General features: G+C 44.9%; 1 protein-coding gene across 2 annotated transcripts in view; it reads right to left on the bottom strand.

The window, feature by feature from the left end:
* The window catches only part of LOC132380390 (proto-oncogene tyrosine-protein kinase LCK-like), a 104,778-nt gene that overhangs the window by 25,528 nt on the left and 56,034 nt on the right, over positions 1 to 23,216 (bottom strand). For both annotated transcript variants that reach the window (XM_059949139.1, XM_059949138.1), the window contains exon 9: positions 15,447 to 15,626. In XM_059949139.1, coding sequence (XP_059805122.1) covers positions 15,447 to 15,626 — 180 coding nt within the window. The remainder of the gene's footprint in view (positions 1 to 15,446; positions 15,627 to 23,216) is intronic.

Below are 23,216 nucleotides of genomic sequence, written 5' to 3' on the forward strand. Positions count from 1 at the left end.
TTCAGACCAAGGTCAGATCTGCTGTGAGGTTCCTGACTGGTTTGGTAGCCTGTAATGTGGAGTGACCCACTCCCACTTCTGTCCTAATCCAAGAAAGTTCCCAAAGTTTATCTGAAGTTGCACTCTGTCTGTCCAGTCCTGCAGACCATAACATAGAACATAAAACAGTACCACACAGGAACAGGCCCTTCGGCCCACAATGTTATGCCATCCAGCTAAAAAGTAAATGAAAAATCCCCCAAAACCAATCCCTCCTACCTACGCAATGCCCATATCCCTCCATCTTCCTCACATTCATGTCTCTTAAAAGCCTCTAATGTATTTGTCTCTACCACCACACCAGATAGCACATTCCAGGCATCCATCAGTGTCTGAGTAAAAAACTGGCCCCTCATATCCCCTCTGAACCCAACCCCTCTCACCGTCAATGCATGCTATTAGACATTTCCACCTTGGGAAACAGATACCCTATCTGTGCCTCTCAAAAACCTCCATCAGATCTCCCTCAGCCTCTGCCGCTCCAAGGGGAATGTGGATCTGGAGAAATGCTGAGTCAGAGATGGGTCTGGTCAGCCTGCCCTCAGCTGAGAGCAACCTTGCAGGAGAGAGAGGTCCCTGGGTCACCAAAGGAGTGGCGAGGGACAAGGAATTCACTGTCACTCACTCTCTGGCCTTGTCCGGACTGGTCAGTTCAGAAAGAACTGAAGAAAACACCACTTAGTACTCTGAGGGGCAGGATAGTGTGGTCACTTTGTCAAAGGTTGTGATTGGTTGAAAGGGGTGGGGGCGTGTCAGCTACACTATTTTCAGTTCCATGAGGTATTCTGATCCCAATGCATTCTGAATAGCAACACCCTTAACAGCATTGCTGTACTGAGGGATCCTGGACTCTAAACCTATAGCTCCCTGAAAGTGACTACACAGAGTGGCAATGGAGGCACATGCCTGCTTGTCTTTATTAGTCGAGGCATGAGTTCAAGAATTGGGAAGTTATGCTGCAACTTTATGCGACTCTAGCTGGGTCGCATCTGGAGTATTGCATTCGGTTCTGGTCACCTCATTACAGAGAGAATGTTGAGGCTTTGGAGGTGCAGGAGCCTCAGGACTCTCATCCCAGGTTCAAAGTTCAAAGTTCAATCTGAATTTATTATCAAAGTACATAACCCTGAGATTCATTTCCTTATGGGCATACTCAATAAATCTATAGAACCATAACCACAACAGAATCAACGAAAGACCACACTAATCTGGGAGTTCAACCAGAGTGCAAAAGATAACAAACTATGCAAATATAAAAAGATACAATAATAAAAAATAAATAAGCAATAAATATCAAAAACATGAGATGAAGAGTCCTTGAAAGAAAAACCATAGGTGTGGGAATATTTCTATGATGGGGCAAGTGAAGTTGAGAGAAGTTATCTCTTTTGATTCAAGAGCCTGATAGTTGAGGGTTAATAACTGTTCCTGAACCTGGTGATGTATCCTGAGGCTCCTGTACCTTCTACCTGATGGCAGCAGCGAGAAGAGAGCATGGCCTGAGCGGTGGGGGTCCCTGATGATGGGTGCTGCTTTCCTGCGACAGCGGTTCACGTAGATGTTCACGTAGATGCTGCTTTCCTGCGACAGCGGTTCATGTAGATGTTCACGTAGATGCTGCTTTCCTGCGACAGCGGTTCACGTAGATGTTCACATAGATGCTGCTTTCCTGCGACAGCGGTTCACGTAGATGTGCTCAGTGGAGGTGGCAGACTGGGCCAAGTACACCACTTTCGTGGGATTACTCCTCAGACATCAGGCTCTTGAACCTAAGGTTTGCCAGCTGTTTCTACTGGCCTCCACACTCTACACACAGTCCTGGCATTTATTATTTCAAATTTACTGCAGTCTTATTCAATTAAATAGAAGTGGTGACTTTTTTTTTATTATTATTGCTTTGCAGTTTAAGAGATAATAGTGGGGAATGGTTCACCTTACAACTCCACCTAATGACATCAATGTGTGTTCTGGCAGTGTGCTCACAGTCCAGCACTGACAACGTTTACGGTTCCAACCCTTGGATTCACCCTTCCTTCATTAACCATGCAACCTTCCTCTACAATACTCCCAGCCGGTCCTGTTCCAATGACAGTGCCAAAATGCAGTTGTTAACAGATTCAAGGTCAGTTTTCTTCACTCAAGCACATGTCCCCAGGGATCTGAATTTATCCAGCTGAAGTACATTCAATTTAGATTGAATCTCACCAGAGAGAGTGTATTGCAACACGACCTCTCCCCAAACTCGAATCCTTCCCCATTTAAATTTGGCTTTAGACACCATCATGGACTAGAATCAGAGTTCACCTAATCTACTCCAAAAACACCTCAATCAGCAATATGGTTTCTTCACATGAGTTTACCAATTAACACAAATTAACATCAAAATGTGACACTTCCATGCTGTGTATTCAGAATGCAGCAGAAATTGGTGAGACAGGCCAACTTAAATCCAGTTAGGATTTTAGCAATTAGTGGAGAGTTCTTTGATCTCTTGTTTCTCAGGAAAAGAGGAAAAGTTCTAAAGATGAACCGATAGTTCAAAGCCCCTGTACAGCCCACCTCTTAAAATCTGACCCTACATCCCTGTCACGAGAGGTGGAAACGGGTAAGGCCAGCCAACAAGGCTCTGGTGAAGCTGTATCGGCCAATCCCCTGTACAGGTGATACAATGGATTGCAGAAACACTGATGAACTCCAGCCAGACCATCGACTTTGTGAGAAGAGGCTCACTATCGAGTGAGCGGATGTCACAGCGCAGGGAAAGTCATCAGGAGCCTGTACAGCCGATGACTCCTTTGTCACTAAAGTCACTAACTACTTTGGGTACCTGAACGTGAGAACCATGTACCAGGCAGGAAAGTCCACCATCATAGAGATATTGTTGAAAGGATGAGGACGTCAAAGCCAGGATCAACAAGGCCAAAGTTGTTTTCAACATCTTGAAGAAAGTGTGGACAAGTAGAGTCATATCAAGCAAAACCAACATCAGAATCTTCGACTCAGATGTTGAAACAGTGCTCCTAAATGGCCCTGAAACATGGAAAACAACAAAGGAGACACTGCAAAAGCTGCTGGCTTTCAACCATCAGTGCCTGAGAAGAATCTTAATCATCATATAGACTGACAAAGTAACCAACTGACACTGTGGGGAAACACCAACCAGGAGTTCATAGGCACAATCGGAGATAGAAACATAGAAAACCTACAGCACAATACAGGCTCTTCGGCCCACAAAGTTGTGCCGAAATGTCCCCACCTTAGAAATTACTAGGCTTACCTATAGCCCTCCATTTTACTAAACTCCATGTACCTATCTAAAAGTCTCTTAAAAGACCTTATCGTATGGAGGTGGATTGTCCACACCTCGAGGAATCCAACCAACAACATCACTGGGCAGGCATTGCAATGGAATCCCCAAAGAAAGAGGGAAAAGGGGCATCCAAAGAACACATGGAGGAGAGACGTCAAGGCTGAAATTAAACGATGGTCCACCCGTAAGAAACTGGCTCAGAACAGAGGATGGTGGAGATGGAAGATCATGGATGGTCTGTGCTCCACTGGGAGCTGAGGGCCCAGGAAGAGGAAGAAGAAGAAGAAATCCAACCTATCCACACAGAACACTCTTACATCTTTCAAAAGGGCAAATGTTTGCAAGGCATCAGGCCCCAATGGGGTACCTGGTAGGGCTCTGAACACCTTGGCTAACCAATGTTTAAGGACATTTTCAATCTTACACTTCTACAGTCAGAGGTTCCCACTTACTTCAAAATCATCCCAGTGCCCAAGAAGAGCAGGGTGAGCTGCCTCAATGACTATCATTCAGTGGCACTCACATTGACTGTGATGAAGTGTTTAGAGAGGTTGATCATGGCCAGAATCAACTCCTACCTAAGCAAGGACCTGGACCCGCTGCAATTTGCCTCTCATCACAATAGGTCTACAGTGGATGAAATCTCACTGGCTCTCCACTCGGCCTTGGATCACCTGGACAATCGCAATACCTACATCAGGCTGCTGTTTATTGATTAGAGCTCAGCGTTCAACACAATCATATCCTCACCTCTAATCAACAAGTTCCAAAAACTGGGCCTCTGTACCTCCCTCTGCAAATGGATCCTGACTGGAAGACTACTGTCTGTACAGGTTGGAAATAACATCTCCTCCTCACTGACAATCAACACTGGCACACCTTAGGAGTGTGTGCTTAGCCCACTGCTCTATTCTCTCTACACCGACAACTGTGTGGCTAGGCACAGCTCGAATGGCATCCATAAATTTGCTGATGACGCAATTATTGTTTGCCAGAATTTCAGATGGTGATGAGGAGGCATACAGGAGTGAGATAGATCAGCTGGTTGAGTGGTGTCACAGCAACATCCTTGCACTCAACATCAGCAAGACCAAGGAATTGATTGTGGACTTCAGGAAGGGGAAATCAAGGGAACAATCATCAGCCTTCAACGAGGGATCAGAAGTGCAAAGGGGAAGCAGTTTCAACTCCCTGGGTGCCAACATCTCTGAAGATCTATCCTGGGTCCAGTATATTGACATAATTACAAAGAAGGCATGACGGTGGCTAAATTTCATTGGGAGTTTGAGGAGAGTTGGTATGTCACCAAAGACACTTGTAAGTTTCTACAGACATTTTGTGGAGAGCATTCCAACTGGTTGTATTCTATCTAGTATGGAGGGGCACTGCACAGAATCGGGAAAAGCTGCAGGAAGTCATAAGCTCAACCAGCTCCATCATGAGGACTAGCCTCGCAGACACCTTCAGAAGGCAATGCCTCAAAAAGGCAACATCCATCATTAAGGACCATCGTCTCTCATTGCTACCATCAGGGAGGAGGTACAGAAACCTGAAGGCACACACTCAACGATTCAAGAAGCTTCTTACTCTCCACCTTCAGATTTCTGAATGGGTAATGAACCCACGAACACTACTTCACAACTTTCCTCCCTTTTTGAACTACTTACTTAATTTACTTTTCTTTCTTTGTATATACTTATTGTAATTTATAGTCCTTATTATTGTCTATTGCAAAGTACATAACATCATGGCATATGCCTGTGATATTAGGTCTGATTCACCTTTCTGTATGTATGTCCTTGATGGTTGGTAGGCTCATGCCAGCGTCATGTTGGGCAGTTTTGACCGTCCATTGTAGAGCCTTCCTGTCTACCCCAGTGCAGTTTCATATCAAGCAGTTTCCTGTGGATACTTTATAGATCCCAAAGGAAATTGCAGTGTCACAGTAGCATTGCAAGTGCACAGCTATACAAATAATCGAAGAGCAATAAGAAAGAATAAAAAATGTTACCTCAAACAGTCTAGCAGGAGGGGGTCATCACTTCCCTGGCTATAGGTTGACTCATTATCGAGCCTAATGGCCGAGGGTAAGATCGACCTTATGTAGCACTCTTTGGAGCAGCATACTAGTCTTAGTCTATACTGAACATGCTCCTCTGTTCAGCCAAGGCAGCATGCAGAGGGCGAGAAACATTGTCCAGAATTGCCAGGATTTTCCGTAGGGTCCTTTGTCTACCACAGCCTCCAGTGTGTTCAGTTTGACTCCTATAACAGAGCCAGTCTTTCTAATCAGTTTATTGATAGACACGGAGTCTAAGACCAAAGGACACAGCCGCAGAATAGAGGAGTGGTCCTTTAGATCAGAGATGAGGAGGAATTTCTTCAGCTGGAGGGTGGCAAATCTGTGGAATTCTTTGCCATAAACGTCTGTGGAGGCTAAGTCATTGGGTATAGTTAAAGTGGACGGTGATAGTTTCTTGATTGGTGTTGAAGTTTATGGGGAGAAGGCAGGGGTTGAGAGGGAAAATAAATCAGCCATAATGGAGCAGACTAGATGGGCCGAATGGCATTATTATATATCTTTCTCTTGACCCTTGGTGGAGATTCATCCTACAAATAAGCCAGAGGGTCATTCGGTCAATTTACAGAAGAGACGGTGATCTAACAAACAGGACGTAGGTACAATGACTTGTAACTGACCAGTAGTAGCTCAGGAATGAACTGACCTGCGTGGAAACGTGGTTACTGTACACACTCACAGGGCATGTGTGCTTTAAAAAAGCATTCATTACTTATGCCCCATGTACCTGAAGTGAATATTTCCGCTGAGGAAGCACTGTGTGGACAGAAGCCACATCCTGGTGGGTCTATGAGCACAGAGAGACCAGCCCAGGTAACGGCAGCAGATGTCATTTCCTGAGGGGTGTAAGTGAACTGGACGGGTTACTGTGACAGGCTGGTCACTCTTACTGATGCTAAAAAAAGAATTTTTTAAAGCAAAAAGCTTAGCTTTATCTGTCATGTGTACATCGAAACACACAACGAAATGCATTGTTTGTGCCAAATCAAATCAGAGTGGATTGTGCTGGGGGTGGGGTGGGGGGGAGAGTAGCCCACAAATATCACCACGCTTATGGCACCAACGGAAAATGCCCTCAACTTACTAACCCTAACAGGTCCGACTTTGCGATGTGGGAGGAAACCAGAACCGGAAAATAGCACATGGTCACGGGGAGAATGTACAAACTCCTGACACACAGCGGCAGGACTTATACCCTGATCCTACAGCTGGCCCTATAAAGCGTTTTGTTAACTACCACACTACTGTACTAAATATTGCAGAGGGTGGTTTCGACACAGCGGCCTCTGGGTTTGGGGCCCAGCAGGCTTCCACTCTGCACTAGCTCTTCATTCTAGATTTAGTAAGCCTAAGTTCCTCAGGTGTTTTGGGGCAATGTTTGGACTTGCAGACTGAGTTCAGATGATTTGCAACAGGTGGGGTTGGATCACATGGTCACACCTCCCCCCAGTGACACCAGAAACTACGAGGCTCAATTCAGTCCTCAAATCAGACACTGAACAACACGATTTATAAAAAGCAACACGCACAGAGTGCTGGAGAAACTCAGCTGGTCAGGCAGCATCTATGGAAACGAACAAATGAGACCCTTCTTCAGCACTGAGAAGGATGGGGAAAGATGCCAGAACAAAAAGCTGGGGGGGGGGGGGGAAGAAGGAGGTTAGCTGGAAGGTGAGAGGTGAAGCCAGGTGGGTGGGAAAGGTCAAGAGCTGGAGAGGAAGGAATCTGATAGGAGAGGAGAGTGGACCATTGGAGAAAGGGAAGGAGGAGGGGACCCGCGGAAAGTCATAGGAGGTGAAAAGAGGAAAGAGTGGGGAATGGGGGGGGGTGGAATTTGTTTACTGGAAGAGTCAGAGGGTAGCAGAGATCACAGAGGAGGAGCAATGAGAGATTTATAAAAATCCATCTGAACCTGACTATCGTATGGACCTGGAAGCACCTTTTCTGCCTCTGAGTTCACTGGATGATGCTAATATTCATACTCTCATATTTAAAATTTGGGATGAATTGTAATGTTTGCAGCCTTAGAACAAACAAGAATTGTTACTGAAGATACATTTAATTGTCTGCAGTAACAATTCTTGTCTATGACACATGCTGGATATGAACAAAGGCTCGCACTTGAAAAACAACCACTGACTGTGGGGTGGAGCTTCCGGAGGTAACTTGGCTCCCATTTCACTCCTTTGTAGAGTTGGCTGTGTCTTTTTTTTATAAATAGAATTCAATAGCTGAATTTCCAGGCAATCTTTCATCTCTGGAACACCAAAAATTAATTAAAAATGGAGAGATGATAATAATAAACTCTGTTGTATGAGGATTGAACGAGATAGGACCGAGGCTGCGGTCTGCAACTAGTGGACTTCTGGATGGACTGCAGTGATGCCTGGCGTTGTGAACTTCACTTCTGGATCCTGCTTGCTTGCTTTCACGATTTGATTTTTTTTTCCTGCACACTGGGTGCTTGATGGCCTGCCTTTGTTTTGAATGGGTTCTACTGGGGGTTCTTTGTTTTGTGGCTGCCTGTAAGAGATGAATCTCAAGTTGTATGAAGTAGACATACTTTGATAACAGATTTGCTTTGAACTTTGAAATTGTTTTGGAACTTTCTCTTTGGAGTGAAGAAGGATGAGAGGTGACTTGATAACTGTAAACAAGATGATAAGAGGCATAGATCGAGTGGACAGCCAGAGACTTTTTCCCAGGGTGGAAATGGCTAATATGAAGGGGCATACTTTTAAGGTGATTAGAGGAAAGTATAGGAGAGGAATGTCAGAGGCAGGTTTTTTTTTAACAGAGTGGTGGGTGCATGGAACGTACTGCCAGAGAAGGTGGTAGAGGCAGCTACATTAGGGACATTTACGAACTTCTTGGACACATGGATGAAAAATGAAAAATGGAGGGCTGTGTTAGAGGGAAGAGTTAGATTCATGTTAGATGAGATTAAAATGTTGGCACAACATTGTAGCCCGAAAGGCCTGAACTATGTTCTATTATTCATCGATGGGAACTGAAACCTGGCAGCATTTTCTGACACTTGCTTTGGCGCGGTAGTGGAAACTGTAAGCTGTTTGACACTCCTGGGAGTGCACATCACACACAACCTCTCGTGGTCCCTGAACACTTCCTACACTGTCAGGAAAGCTCGCCAGAACCTCAAGCTTCTGAGGAGGCTGAAAAGAGCTAGACTTTACTTGTCCTTATGTCATTCTACAGACAAGCAGTATGGACCATCCTAACAAGCTGCATCACCACACTGGGACAGACAGGACGGCTCTACAATGGGAAGTCAAAACTACCCAACGCATCTCATTGGCACCAGCTACCCACCGTCAAGGACACAGATACAGAAAGATGCTGGAAAAGGGACAGTAACATCATGAACGATCCCACCCATCCTGTTCAACCCACTCCCATCAGGGAGGAGGCTACGTAGCATCCACCCCAGGACCACCAGACTCAAACAGTAGGGCTGATCAACACCTCCGCCCACTAACACACCCCTACACACCCCCAACCACCACTACTCTATCATTTCCTGTCAATCACCGTACGTACAGCCACTCCTGTGCCTAGAGATATTTTATGAACACATATAAGATTAGCTTACATTCATAGATAGATTGTATGTATATTTATTGTTTTTCTATTATTGTGTCCTTTATCTTATTGTGTTTTTATTGTGTAGCATTGGATCCAGAGTAACAATTATTTCATTCTCCTTTACACTTTCACTGGAAGTGACATTAAGCAATTTTGAATCTTAAAGGTTTGCTTCCCCAAGCCATCAGCATCAGCATTGTCCACAGCATTCCATCTTTCAATTCCAGGGCAGAGTTTGGCACTCAGACCAAAGAAGGGAGATAAAAATCTTCTCACCCAGCCAGTGAATTGTCTAACAATACCAGCCCTTACACAGGAAATGGTAGTTTTACACCAATATCCCCTGGTTGTCATTAATGCAAGGCAGCACTGGGTACTGAATCAGATAATTATATATGGTGTGTCCGAAAATAGCTCTTCTAAATATCTCAAATGCAAATTCAGAAGGAGTGTTTCTCATAAGTTAATCTCAGTAGGAACAGCAGAAATATTCTGAGTGTACACTGTAAGCATTTGTTCATTGTTTTCTCAGTGTGGTGGAATATGTACTGTAAGCCACATACAGTAGGCAGAATGCCTTCATTAGAGCCTTGTATCTTGAAACTTTCTGACAGTCATATTCACCAAAGTAGATGACTATCAGGCTTGCTCCTACTAACGCCTCTCAGCCTACACGTGCAGGAACTTCCCCGTCTCCACACAGTTAATAGGATTCACCTGCTGCTCATTCCAGACTCATCACCTGCAGCCTATTTAAACCCAGTCATCATCTACCATCCCTGTTCATCCATTGAGCGAGCTGGGCTCAGCCAGCTGCTCCTCTTTCACTCTCCCTGCCTGAATGTGATCTTGTTGCCTGTTGTGTTTGGTTTCTGTTCTCTCTTGTTTTCTGCCCCCCTCGTGGCTTGTAATTCTGCTGTCTATTAATGAAGTTATCATTTCAAATCAAATGGTTCAATTTAATATCAAAGAATGTATAACTTGAAATTCTTACTCTTCACAGACATCTGTAAAACAAGAAATCCTAGGGAATGAATGATAGAAACATCAGAGCCCCAAAGCCATCCCTTCCCTCTCCACCCTCCCATTGTTTACTGCTAAATTATCTCCGTTCTCTGCTTTTGGGTCAGGCTTCCTCCACATTTCCTGATGTGACAGGCAAATCAGTTAGAATATGGCTTTCCCAACCTTCCTTATGCCATGAAGCAAGGAATCCATGGACCCAGAGTGGGAAACACTGAGTTAGAACTTTAATGTTGCACGTATTCTCTTCTCAAACCTGCACAGACACACTGAGGTCTCAAAGAGCTGCATTTGGTAGGCTTGCTGTCGTTGGTTGCAGCATTTAGTTTAAAAGTCAGGAAATCAAGTTACAGATGTATCAAACTTTGGTTAGGCCACACTTGGTATATATTGTGTGCAGACAACGTGGAAGCTTTGCAGGGCTGTGGAAAAGGTTCACCAAGATGTGTCTGGTTTAGACAGTATTGGCAATAAGGAAAGACTGAATGGATGATTTTCTCTGGAACATTGGAGTCTGGGGGTGAGCTGAGAGAGATTCTTAAAATTATGAGAGGCAAGGATAGAGCAGATAGTCAGAGTTCTTGTTTTCAGGATAGAAATGACAAATAATACAGAGTGCAGGGTCTAAGTCAAGAGGGGAAAAATTTGAGGGAGATTGCAGATCAGGTTTTCTTTTACATAGATTCTGGTAGGTGCCTGGAACAAGCTGCCAGAGAAGTAATATAAACCGATACAATAGAAATGCTAAAAAGACATTTAGACAGATGCATAAAGAGACAGGAAATACAGAGACACACAATATGGGGCAAAAGTCTCAGGCACATATATATAGCTCGGGAGCCTAAGACTTTTGCTCAGTACTGTAGTAATTTTATGTATTGCACTGTACTGTGGCCACAACAAAAAAACAAATTTCATGACACGGGAGTGATGATAAACCTGATTCTGATATGGGTCTCTACTGTGGATTAAGAGTGGGAAGGAAACAGGGAGATGGGAATCACCGAAGGGAAAGGAGGAAAGGGAGAGGGGAAGGATTGGGAAGCACCAGAGAGACATCTTGTAATGATCAATAAACCAGTTGTTTGGAATCAAAAGACCTTGCTGGTGTCTCAGGGTTGGGTGTGTCTGTACCAAAGCCACCCTCCATCTAGTCCTTGGCATTCCTTCTACCCCCACCCCATCCCACCCCTGCCACCCCTTCTCTGCCACCTGTCCCACACCCCTCTCGTGGCGCTCCACTCTCGTCAATTCCAACGTTCTTTGCTTCCGCCAGATTTACATTCTCGCTCTCTGCTCCACGTTGACAAACAGAGTACCGTGGAAAAGTCTGAGGCACCCTAAGCTATAGATATGGGTCTAGGACTTTTGCGCAGTTCTGTAGACTATGTGTAGGCAGAGTGGATTAGTTAGTTTGGATTCCTGGTCAGTGCAGACATAACAGGCCAAAGAGTCTTTTCCTGTGCTGGGCTGTTCTATGTTGTGTGTACTATCATACGTTCTATGTAACATTGTACGAATTCAGTGAGGGGTGACCTCATTGAAACCTATCGAATGTTGAAAGACCTTGATGCAGAATCTCACCTCTCCTGGAAGTTCTGGGAGTCTCCCACATATCGATAGCGGCTCCCTGATGCCTGCAAATTATTTACAATATCCCAGAAATCGATTTTTTTGAGAGCCAGCGAGTGAGAGAGAGAGTGCACAAGAGAGAGAGCACCATGGCAGAGTGTTCCAAAAAAAAAGAAAATATAAAACGTACTTCACCCCAGACTACACTAATACTACCCCTACCCCTACCCCTAACCCTACCCCTGCCTAATAGGGGTCAAAAATAATGACAGTGTTTCTCGCTGCACTGTTTGCAACAGTGACTTTTCTATTGTCCATGATGGGTTAAATCACTGTTGAGGTGAGTTTAACAGGAATCATTTGTTCATTAGCATAGCTAACGTTATTTAAACTAGCTGGCTAGCTGCTAAGGAGCTACTCTATTGCAGACATCCCATCTCCTGCAAATCGATGGTACTACCTCCCTGAAATGAGTTTTTGCAGGGTGGGATGTCTGTTAATGGAGTGGATGTAGAGAGGATGTTTCCTATGGTGGGAGAGTCCAGACCAGAGGACACAGCCTCAGAAAAGAGGGCTGTCTTTTTAAAACAGAAATGACGAGAAATTTCTTTAGCCAGAGAGTGGTGAATTGGTGGAATTCATTGTGAGAGGGGGCTGTAGAGGCAGTGTGGAATAGGCTGTCAGCTCTTTGAGCTTCGCCGCCCAGCAATCCCCTGATTTAGTCCTAGCCAAATCACAGGACAATTCACCTACCAACCTTTAAACTGTGGGAGGAAACCCAGAGTTCCCAGAGGAGAACATACAAACAGGCCTTGGCGAGAATCGAGTCCGGGTCGCCGGTACTGTAAAGTATTGTGCTAACCACTATGCTACTGTACCCTCCGTAAGGCAGAGGTTGATCGATTCTTGATTAGTTGGGCATGAAGAGAAATAGGGAGAAACAGGAGACTGGGACTGGGAGGGAAAATGGATCAGCCATGATGAAATGGCAGAACAGACTAGAAGGGCCAAATGGCCTAATTATGCTCCTGTATCTTATGGTCCTTTAATCTCGTTGGACTGCTTTTTACAGAATGGAAATTTCACTACTAGGACTTTGTCCTCAGTCTGAGAGCTGTCATCTACCTGATTGTTGATAAAATCATTAATTAACTCTAAGGAAAATTTATGTTTTCCTTTTGGCGATTGTATTGCTGCAACATTTATACTTCTTGCCAAAAGCGAGTTTGAACACAAACACACTTCTCCAGGGATTTTTGTTTCCCATGGAAAAGAAATGTCAGTCATGTTTCTCAAAGAAAATCCGTGTGCAGAACCATAAACTAATCTGGCGATTATGCAACAGGAACAAACACTTAGTGCCCGATCACTCAAAGCCTTTGTATTGCAGAGTTATTGACTCTGACATTACAGAGTTGCTCTAGGTTTAGCGCGTTGAAGTACAGCTTCGCCTAGTGAAGTTGGAAACAAGAGCTCCAGCAACAAGATGACCTAATTTACTGCAGACACAGGCAGCTTTGCTCACACCTCACAATATCATTGTTCCCCTGCAACGTGGGATTGTTTGTCACTGGTTTTCACTCTGCAGAAACTGTCACAAACACTTCAGACGAGATCAGTGAGGCGCTGGTAAATTGGGTTGCAGTTGAGAGACGGAGGGGCAGGAAACAGAAAGACTTGGACAGTTTAGGATGGGCACAAAAGTGGCAGATGGAATACCGTGTCGGGAAGTATATAGTCATTGCACTTTGGTAAAAGGAATAAAAGTGTAGACTATTTACCTGACGGGGAGAAAATTCAAAAAGTCCAAGGTGCAAAGGGACTTGGGAGTACTCGTGCAGGATTCCCTAAAGGTTAACTTGTAGATTGAGTTGGTGGTGAGGAAGGCAAATGTGATTTTAGCATTCATTTCGAGAGGACTGAAAATAAAAGCCAGGATGTAATGCTGGGGCTTTATAAGGCACCGGTCACACTGCACTGTGAGTATTGTGAGCAATTTTGGGGTCCTTATCTAAGAAAGACCATGCTGGCATTGAAGAGGGTCCTGAGCTGGTTCACAAGAATGCTCCCAGGAATGAAAGGGTTAATGTATGAGCTGCGGTTAGATCTATAATCAAGGATGCAATGCTGTGGCTTTCTCAGACATTGGACAGACTACATTTGGAGTATTGTAATCCATTTTGGGCCCCCATATCCGGGGAAGGATGTGCTGGCATCAGAGAAGTCCCAGATGAGGTTAATGAGATGATCAGGACAATGAAAGGGTTAACACATGAGAAGTATTTGGTGGCTCTGCTGGAGTTTTGGAGAATGAGGGTGGATGGTATTGAAACCTATCAAAGGTTGAATTGGTCCATTACCCTTGTTAACGAAGGTGCAACAATGCAGGTGTTATATTCAACAGTTCAGGAACACGTTCTTCCTCTCCGACATCATATTTATAAACAGGAAATGAACCCGTGAACACACAAAAACTGCTGGAGGAACTCAACAGGTCAGGCAGCTTCTATGGAAAAGAGCACACAGTTAATGTTTTGGGCCAAGACCCTTCAGCAGGACCTGCTTACTCTTTTCCATAGACACTGCCTGGCCTGCTGAGTTCCTCCAATAGTTAGTGTGTGTTGCTCGAATTTCCAACAGCTGCAGATTTTCTCTTGTTTGTGAATGAACCCATGAACTCCACCTCACAATTTTTGCTCTCCCTTTGACCTATGTATCTATCTTTTCTTTGCCGTTTAAATGGCTCAGCACAGACTAGATGGTCTGAAAGGCCTGTTTTTGTGCTGAAGCTTTCTCTGACTCTATACTCTAGGCATTTTTTTGTAAATATTGTGTAGTGTATGGTCCTGTTGCTGCAAAGCATCGAATTCCACAACATCGAGTATGTCAGCGACGGTGAATTGGATTCGGATTCGGATTCTGCTGAAAGCTGCCTCACAGGTGGTTCTTCCGCTGGAACCAGTGGAATGCAGGCACTTCAATGTGAGTTTAATACATCCAAACGTGACAGAGTTACTACAGGGTCAAGGTACAAAACACAGTACCAACATGCACACACAGCACAAAGCACACATAGCACATACGAAATAGCAAGCGCCATAAAGTACATTTGATGCTAAAACCCGGTGAGAGGGGCTGCTGTTATCAGCAGTGGCCGCAATATTAACAGGGAGCCTGCAGAGTGGACCTGCTTCTTCAAGCCATGGACTACAGCCCGTCTTTACCTCAAGGCCCCATTCTCCGTTTTTCATCTGGGATACATGATGACATCACCGTGACATGATGGAGAAGGGGTCCATGGACCCTCGGTAAATGGCAGGCGGCAGTGGTGCTGGGAGCTGGAAACTTTCAAAAAATCTACCCAAGTAAGTTACCAGTCTTACATGGGAGGTGAGAAAATGCACAAAGGCCTTTGGACATCTTGCCAAAGCTAATTCAGACCCAGAGGCAGATTCACCACGAGGCTTTGCAACAGTAGTGGAATCCATTAGCATGGAAGAGAAATGGGGGTAGGGACAAGGGGCAAAGAAGTGGGAAAAAATATTACAGAGATATTAACAAAGCAAAGGAAAATGGACCCAAGATACTGTTTAGATGGTACTGTACAGTGTACAACAATCCTGTACTGTGGCTCCCCTCCCACCCCCATACCAGACAGTAATGCAGCCAACTAGAATGTTCTCCATCGTACACCTGTAGAAATTCGAAATACCAAATCTCCTCAAACTTTTAATGAAATACGGACATAGTTTTGCTTTCGTTTATATGTGGGTAATAATAATAATAATAATATTAAAACAGGAGGGTTAGGTCCGTTACCATTCGCCATGTACTCTGTGATGATGTAGATTGGTTCCTCAGTGACCACGGCATTGAGCTTCACCAGTCTATAATGTTGTAATGTCTTCATCAAATTGGCTTCAGCGAGGAATGAATCAGCTGACATGCTGCCAGTCTTCAGACATTTAATGGCAACTCTGGTGTAGTCGTTATAGTAACCTGCGAACATAGACATAGGGAGCAATGAATATTCCATTTGCAGAATGTTCCTTTGATCTCACTTTCTTGTGTTGGACAAATGAGGTATATAGAACATAGAACAGTAGAGGCCCTTCTGTCCAAGATGATGTGCCAACCTTTTAACCTACTCTTAAAATTTGTCCAGTCCCTGACTTCCAGGTCTGAAAAGTGTTTGACTCTTAATTACCTCTGTAGGAGCGATTAGGAATGAAAATAAACAATGTCATTGTCAGGAACTGAGTGGTGTGGTGGAGATACTTCTCTGCCAAAGGAGGTGTAAGGCACTCTTCCCCCCGTTAGCCTGCAGGTCACCCTTAGGCAAGGTGTAGCACCTGCTTGGCCACTGATCAGGGTCTCATGAGGCCATGGGAGTGGGTGGTGGATGGTCATAACAAGCAGCTGGTACATATCACAAGACCTGGTTATGCCACCACTGACGTCAGGCAGACAACCTCTGAAGCGTATTGAAAATCATGAGCAGGGGCAAATCTGAAGATGCTGGAAATCTAAGTAACCCACAAAATGCTGGAGGAACTCAGCAGGTCAGGCAGCATCTATGGAAAGGAGTAAACAGTCGAGGTTTTGGGCTGAGACCCTTCTTCAGGACTGAGAAGGAAGGGTGAAGATGCCAGAATAAAAAGGTGGGGGAAGGGAAAAGAGGGTAGCTGGAAGGTAATCAGTGAAGCCAGGTAGGTGGGAAAAGTCAAGGGCTTGAGAAGAAGGAATCTGATAGGAGAGAAGAGTGGACCATAGGAGTAAGGGAAGGAGGAGGGGATCCAGAGTATTGGTAATGGCTGGGGTCACCCATTGCAATTTGCCTATTGCCACAATAAGTCAATGGCAGATGCAATCTCAATGGCTCTCCACACGGCTTTAGACCACCTGGACAACACAAACACCTACGTCAGGATGCTGTTCATTGACTATAGCTCAGCATTTAATACCATCGTTCCCACAAAACTGATTGAGAAGTTGCAGAACCTGAGCCTCTGTCCCTCCCTCTGCAATTGGATCATTGACTTCCTAACCAGAAGACCACAATCTGTGTGGATTGGTGATAACATATCCTCCTCGCTGACGATCAACACTGGTGCACCTCAAGGGTGTGTGCTTAGCTCACTGCTCTACTCTCTCTATACCCATGACTGTGTGGCTAGGCATAGCTCAAATGCCATCTATAAATTTGCTGATAATACAACCATTGTTGATAGAATCTCAGGTGGTGACGAGAAGGCACACGGGAGTGAGATTTACCAACTAGTGGAGGGTGTCGCAGCAACAACCTGGAACTCAATGTCAGTAAGACGAAAGAGCTGATTGTGGACTTCAGGAAGGGCAAGATGACGAAACACCTACCAATCCTCATAGAGGGATCAGAAGTGGAGAGAGTGAGCAGCTTCAAGTTCCTGAGTGTCAAGATCTCTGAGGTCAATTTGGTCTCAACATATCAATGTTGTTAAAAAGAAGGCAAGACAGCAGCTATACTTTATTAGGAGTTTGAAGAGATTTGGCATGTCAACAAATACATGAAAAACTTCTATAGTTGTACCATGGAGAGCATTCTGACAGGCTGCATCACTGTCTGGTATGGAGGGGCTACTGCACAGGACTGAAAGAAGCTGCAGAGGGTTGTAAATTTAGCCAGCTGCATCTTGTGTACCAGGCTACAAAGTACCCAGGACATCTTCAGGGAGTGGTGTCTCAAAAAGGCAACGTCTATTATTAAGGACTTCCAGCACCCAGGGCATGCCCTTTTCTCACTGTTACCATCATTGAACTGCTGCTAAATTAACAAATTTCACATCACATGCTGGTGATAATAAACCCAATTCTGATTATGATTCTTGTAAAGACACTGCCCAGAAGAAGGCAATGGCAAACCACTTCTGTAGAGAAATTTGCCAAGAATCATATTACGGTCAAGACCATGATCACCCAGGTCATATGACACGGCACATATGAACGAACATTTGTCAGTGACAAGTTAATAATTGACACCATTAGCAATTTACCAGATCTGTTTTAAATTTCGACCATGCACAGATTTGGAATCCCACCAGTTTTGACCAACTCCCTTACCTCACAGCTCATGGGTTCACCACAGGCCAGACAGATGTTCCTTTTTAACACTTTGAAAGTAAAATATAGCAGCAGCCGACTCTCTGCCTTACAGTATCAACCACAGGTCTGGCCTTTAGCACCCCAGCTATTCGTAGGTGCAGCAGAAAATGAGTTCAACAATGCCATTCTGCAGTGAAGCCATCTAAACATTATGATCCTGAAGAGATCAAAGATCAAATTGCTCTATAAACATTGGTGAACCTGTTGGCACCTGATTAATGACAGAATATTTGCCAATATTGTGTGATAAGGGAAGTCAAAGTTTTCACCTGTGTAATTATCTTTGCACTGTTTGTACAGGAAGGGGATACCCACTGTCCCATGAGCTCCTTTACATTTTTCTAATCCACTACATTCAACAACACAACAGCAACCTCTCCGCTTTGCAGAACATCAAGTCTGGTGTGTATGAAATGCACTGAGATTTCCCTGCAGAACTTTATCTATAACTAGTCTTTAAAAACATGAGAAAGTCTACAGATGCTGGAAATCCAAAGTAACAATGACAAAATGCTGGAGGAACTCAGCAGGTCAGGCAGCGTCTACGGAAGTGAATGGGCAATCGACATTTTGGGCCAAGGCACTTCTTGAGGGCTCAGAAGAAAGAGGGCAGATGCCTGAATTAAAAGGTGGGGGAGTGGAAAGAGGCAAGCTGGAAGGTGATCAGTGAAACGAGGTGGGTGGGAAAAGTCAAGGGCTGAAGAACAAAGAATCTGATAGGAGAGGAGAGTGGACCATATGACAAAGGGAAAGAGGAGGGGACCCAGGGAGAGGTGATAGGCAGTGCGAAGAAGTGAAGGGTCATAATGGGGAATAGAGAAAGGTGGGAAGGGGAAATTGATATTCATGCTATCAAGTTGGAGGGTACCCAGATGAAATATAAGGTGCAAACATGAGGAAAACATGAAGGGTCTCGGTGCTTCTCCTATAGACGCTGCCTGGCCTGCTGTGTTCCATCAGCATTTTGTGTGTGTTGTTGTTTGAAATATAAGGTGTTGTTCCTCCGCGGAACAGAAATGGAAATTGAAATTAAAGTGTTTGGCCATTGGCAAGTTCTACTTTTGGCAGATGGAACGGAGGTTCTCGACGAAGTGGTCCCCTAATTTACGACGGGTCTCACCAGTGTAGAGAATGCTGCATCAGGAGTGCCAGACACAATAAACGACCCCAGCAGATTCACAGGTGAAGTGTTGCCTCACCTGGAAGGACTGCCTGGGGCTCATAATTGAGATAAAGGAGGAGGTATATGAGCAGGAGTGGCTCTTGGACCACGTGTTGGGATAAGTGCCAGGAGGGAGATGAGTGGGGAGGAACAGACAAGGGAGTTGCAGAGGGAGCGACCCCTGCGGGCAGTGGGGGTATTACCTTTTATTTAAATAAAAAACCTTTTATTTCTGTTATGAATGTCGGGATACCTAATGCTGAGAACTGTCTCCAGCATGTCTTTTTCTCTTGGGGTAAGAAGCACAGAACATCTGCAAAGCCTCTGAGGAAGTAACAGGCAGGATAGACAAAAGAGAATTGGTGGTTGTTGTTTTACTTGGACTTTAAAATGGCCTTTGTCAAGGTGCTACACATGAGGCTATTTAACAAGATAAGAGTCCATGGAATTACAGGAAAGCTGCTAGTCTGGATAGAAGATAGGCTGACTGGCAGGAGGCAGAGAGTGGGAATAAAGGGGCCTTTTCTGCTTGGCTGCCAGTGACCAGTGGAATTCTGTAGGGGTCAGAGTTGGGATGTATTCTTTTCACTTCATATATCAATGATTTTGGATGTTGGAATTGATGGCTTTGTGGCCAAATTTTGGATGTTACGAAGAAAGGTGGTGGGGCCAGTAGTGTTGTGAAAGCAGGGAGTCTGCAGATAAGAAGAAAGGGCAAAGAAATGGCAGATGGAATATGATGTAGAGAAGTCATGCACTTTAACAGAAGGAATGAAGACATAGTCTATTTTTTATAAGGGGAGTGAATTTAGAAAGTAGAGGTGGAAAGGAAATTGAAAATCCTAAATTTTAACTTGAGATTGAATCAGTAATAAGCAAGGCAAATACAAAGTTAGCATTCATTTCAAAAGGACTAGAATATTAAAGCAAGGATGTAATGCTGAGGCTTTATAAGGCATTGGTCAGACCAGATCGTGAGCAGTTTTAGGCCTTTTATCTAAGGAGGGATGTGCTGGCATTGGAGAGGGTCCAGAGAAGGATTATGAGAATGATACTGGGAATGAGGCGTGAGGAGCGTTTGATGGCTCTGGGTCTGTACTCACTGGAGTTTAGAAGAAAGAAGGGGTTGCATTGAAACCTATTGAATATTTAAAGGTCTAAAGAAAGTGGATGTGGAGAGGATGTTTCCTATAATGGGGGAGTCTAGGATTAGAGTGCACAGCCTCAGAATAGAGGGGCATCCGTTTAGGTGAGGAGGGAGTTCTTTAGCCAGAGGGTGGTAAATCTGTGGAATTTGTTGCCACAGATGGCTGTGGAGGCCAATCCCTGGGTCAAAGCAGAGGTTGGTAGATTCATTATTAGTAAGGACATCAAAGGTTCAAGAAGGCGGTAGGGTTAAGAGGGAAAACAAATCAGCCACGATTAAATGGCTGAGCAGACTTGATAGGCTGAATGACCTAATTCTTCTCCTATGACCTATGGTTTTATGAAGATAGACACAGAAAGAGAGCAGAGCTTTGAGATTACTCTGCGTGAGGATTGCCCTCACACTGCATCTCCCAGTTCGAGTCAATTGATGATTGTGTCCATGAGAAGAACTGGAAGTGAGTGAATCCTGGCCAGCATCCTCAGAGGAAATAGCAGAAGAGAGAAGGATCACCTTGATTTCTCACCACCTTCGGGTTGTGAAGAGTGAAGCAGGATGTATGAGATAACAATCAGGCATCCGTTACCATGACGAAACGCACATCTGCACTGCAGCCAGGTGGTGCTCTTTCTTACAGACCATCATGCTTCACCACAGCAACCTAATTTACCATGTGTATTTGTCACCTACACTAGTGACATGGGAGAGAATTAGCTGGCATGTTAGTGAGCAGTGAAGAAGGTTGTCCAAGGTTCCAACAGAATCTAGATCAATTCAAAAAGCAGGCCAAGGAATGGCAGATGGAATTTAACTTCAAAAAGTGCAAAATGATCCAGTTCGGGTAGTTAAATAAGGGCAGGGCTAACACAGTGAATGATAGGGCTCTGGTGTGTGTTGTAGAACAGAAAGACCCAGGGGTATAGTGGAGGCACAGGTGGACATGTGGTGAAGAAGACATGCCTGTCGACACTGGTCAGGACACGGTGTACAAGGACTCTGGACCACTGTGGGCAGCTCTGGTCACTATGCCCCAGGAAGGATGGAATCAGGTCAGAGGGGGTGTGGAAAAGTTTCACAGGGATGTTGCAGGAATAGTAGAGCTTGAGAGACTGGACAGGCTGGGATTGTTTTCCCTGGACTGAAGGAGGCCAAGGAGGTTAATAAAATCATGAGGGGTGGAGTGACGGCTGATGTTCATAGTCTTTCCCTCAGGGTAGAGGAGTCTACAAACTGGAGGGCATAGGTTTCAGGTGAGAGGGGAATGATTTAAAAGAGACATTAAATGTTCCCTGAGGGGCTACTTATTCACCCAGAGGGTGGTGGGTATATGCAACAAGATGAGGTTGTAGAGGTAGGTATGATTACAACATTTAAAAGACATTTGGACAGGTACATGGATAAGAAAAGTTTAGAAAGACATGACCAAATACCAGCTCAGGTAAACACCTTTGATAGTATGGATGTGATGGGCCAAAGGGCCTGTTTCTGTACTCATTGTGACTCAGGATCAGCAGTTCAAACAGAAGCTAGACTCCTGTGATACAGGGTGTTAGCTGGTGTTTGAACTTCATGGAATCTTAGCTTTGTTCTGTACTTAAAGGAACTTCACACCAGAACAAAGAACAATACAAGTTGATGGTAGACAGAAGCAGTCTGACAGAGTCCCTTCACTCAGTAGTCACCAGCACCCTACAGAATTCGTCCAGTGGTTCTAATTCCACTATAGGGGGTGTGGACACCACCTACAGATCTTGTCCAATGGTTCCAATGCCTCTATAGGGGGTGTTGTCACCACCTACAGATCTTGTCCAATGGTTCCAATGCCTCTATAGGGGGTGTGGACACCACCTACAGATCTTGTCCAATGGTTCCAATGCCTCTATAGGGGGTGTTGTCACCATCTACAGATCTTGTCCAGTGGTTCCAATGCCTCTATAGGGGGTGTTGTCACCATCTACAGAATTTGCCCAATGGTTCCAATGCCTCTATAGGGGGTGTTGTCACCATCTACAGAACTTGTCCAATGGTTCCAATGCCTCTATAGGGGGTGTTGTCACCATCTACAGATCTTGTCCAATGGTTCCAATGCCTCTATAGGGGGTGTGGACACAATCTACAGAACTTGTCCAATGGTTCCAATGCCTCTATAGGGGGTGTGGACACCATCTACAGAACTTGTCCAGTGGTTCCAATGCCTCTATAGGGGGTGTTGTCACCATCTACAGAACTTGTCCAATGGTTCCAATGCCTCTATAGGGGGTGTGGACACAATCTACAGAACTTGTCCAATGGTTCCAATGCCTCTATAGGGGGTGTGGACACAATCTACAGAACTTGTCCAATGGTTCCAATGCCTCTATAGGGGGTGTGGACACCATCTACAGAACTTGTCCAGTGGTTCCAATGCCTCTATAGGGGGTGTTGTCACCATCTACAGAACTTGTCCAGTGGTTCCAATGCCTCTATAGGGGGTGTTGTCACCATCTACAGAATTTGCCCAATGGTTCCAATGCCTCTATAGGGGGTGTTGTCACCATCTACAGAACTTGTCCAATGGTTCCAATGCCTCTATAGGGGGTGTTGTCACCATCTACAGAACTTGTCCAATGGTTCCAATGCCTCTATAGGGGGTGTGGACACCATCTACAGAACTTGTCCAATGGTTCCAATGCCTCTATAGGGGGTGTGGACACAATCTACAGAACTTGTCCAATGGTTCCAATGCCTCTATAGGGGGTGTGGACACAATCTACAGAACTTGTCCAGTGGTTCCAATGCCTCTATAGGGGGTGTTGTCACCACCTACAGATCTTGTCCAATGGTTCCAATGCCTCTATAGGGGTGTGGACACCACCTACAGAACTTGTCCAATGGTTCCAATGCCTCTTTAGGGGGTGTTGTCACCACCTACAGAACTTGTCCAATGGTTCCAATGCCTCTGTAGGGGTTGTGGACACAATCTACAGAACTTGTCCAGTGGTTCCAATGCCTCTATAGGGGGTGTTGTCACCACCTACAGAACTTGTCCAATGGTTCCAATGCCTCTATAGGGGGTGTTGTCACCATCTACAGATCTTGTCCGATGGTTCCAATGCCTCTATAGGGGGTGTTGTCACCACCTACAGATCTTGTCCAGTGG

Source organism: Hypanus sabinus, chromosome 24, assembly GCF_030144855.1.
Source record: "Hypanus sabinus isolate sHypSab1 chromosome 24, sHypSab1.hap1, whole genome shotgun sequence".
Lineage (NCBI taxonomy): Eukaryota > Metazoa > Chordata > Chondrichthyes > Myliobatiformes > Dasyatidae > Hypanus > Hypanus sabinus.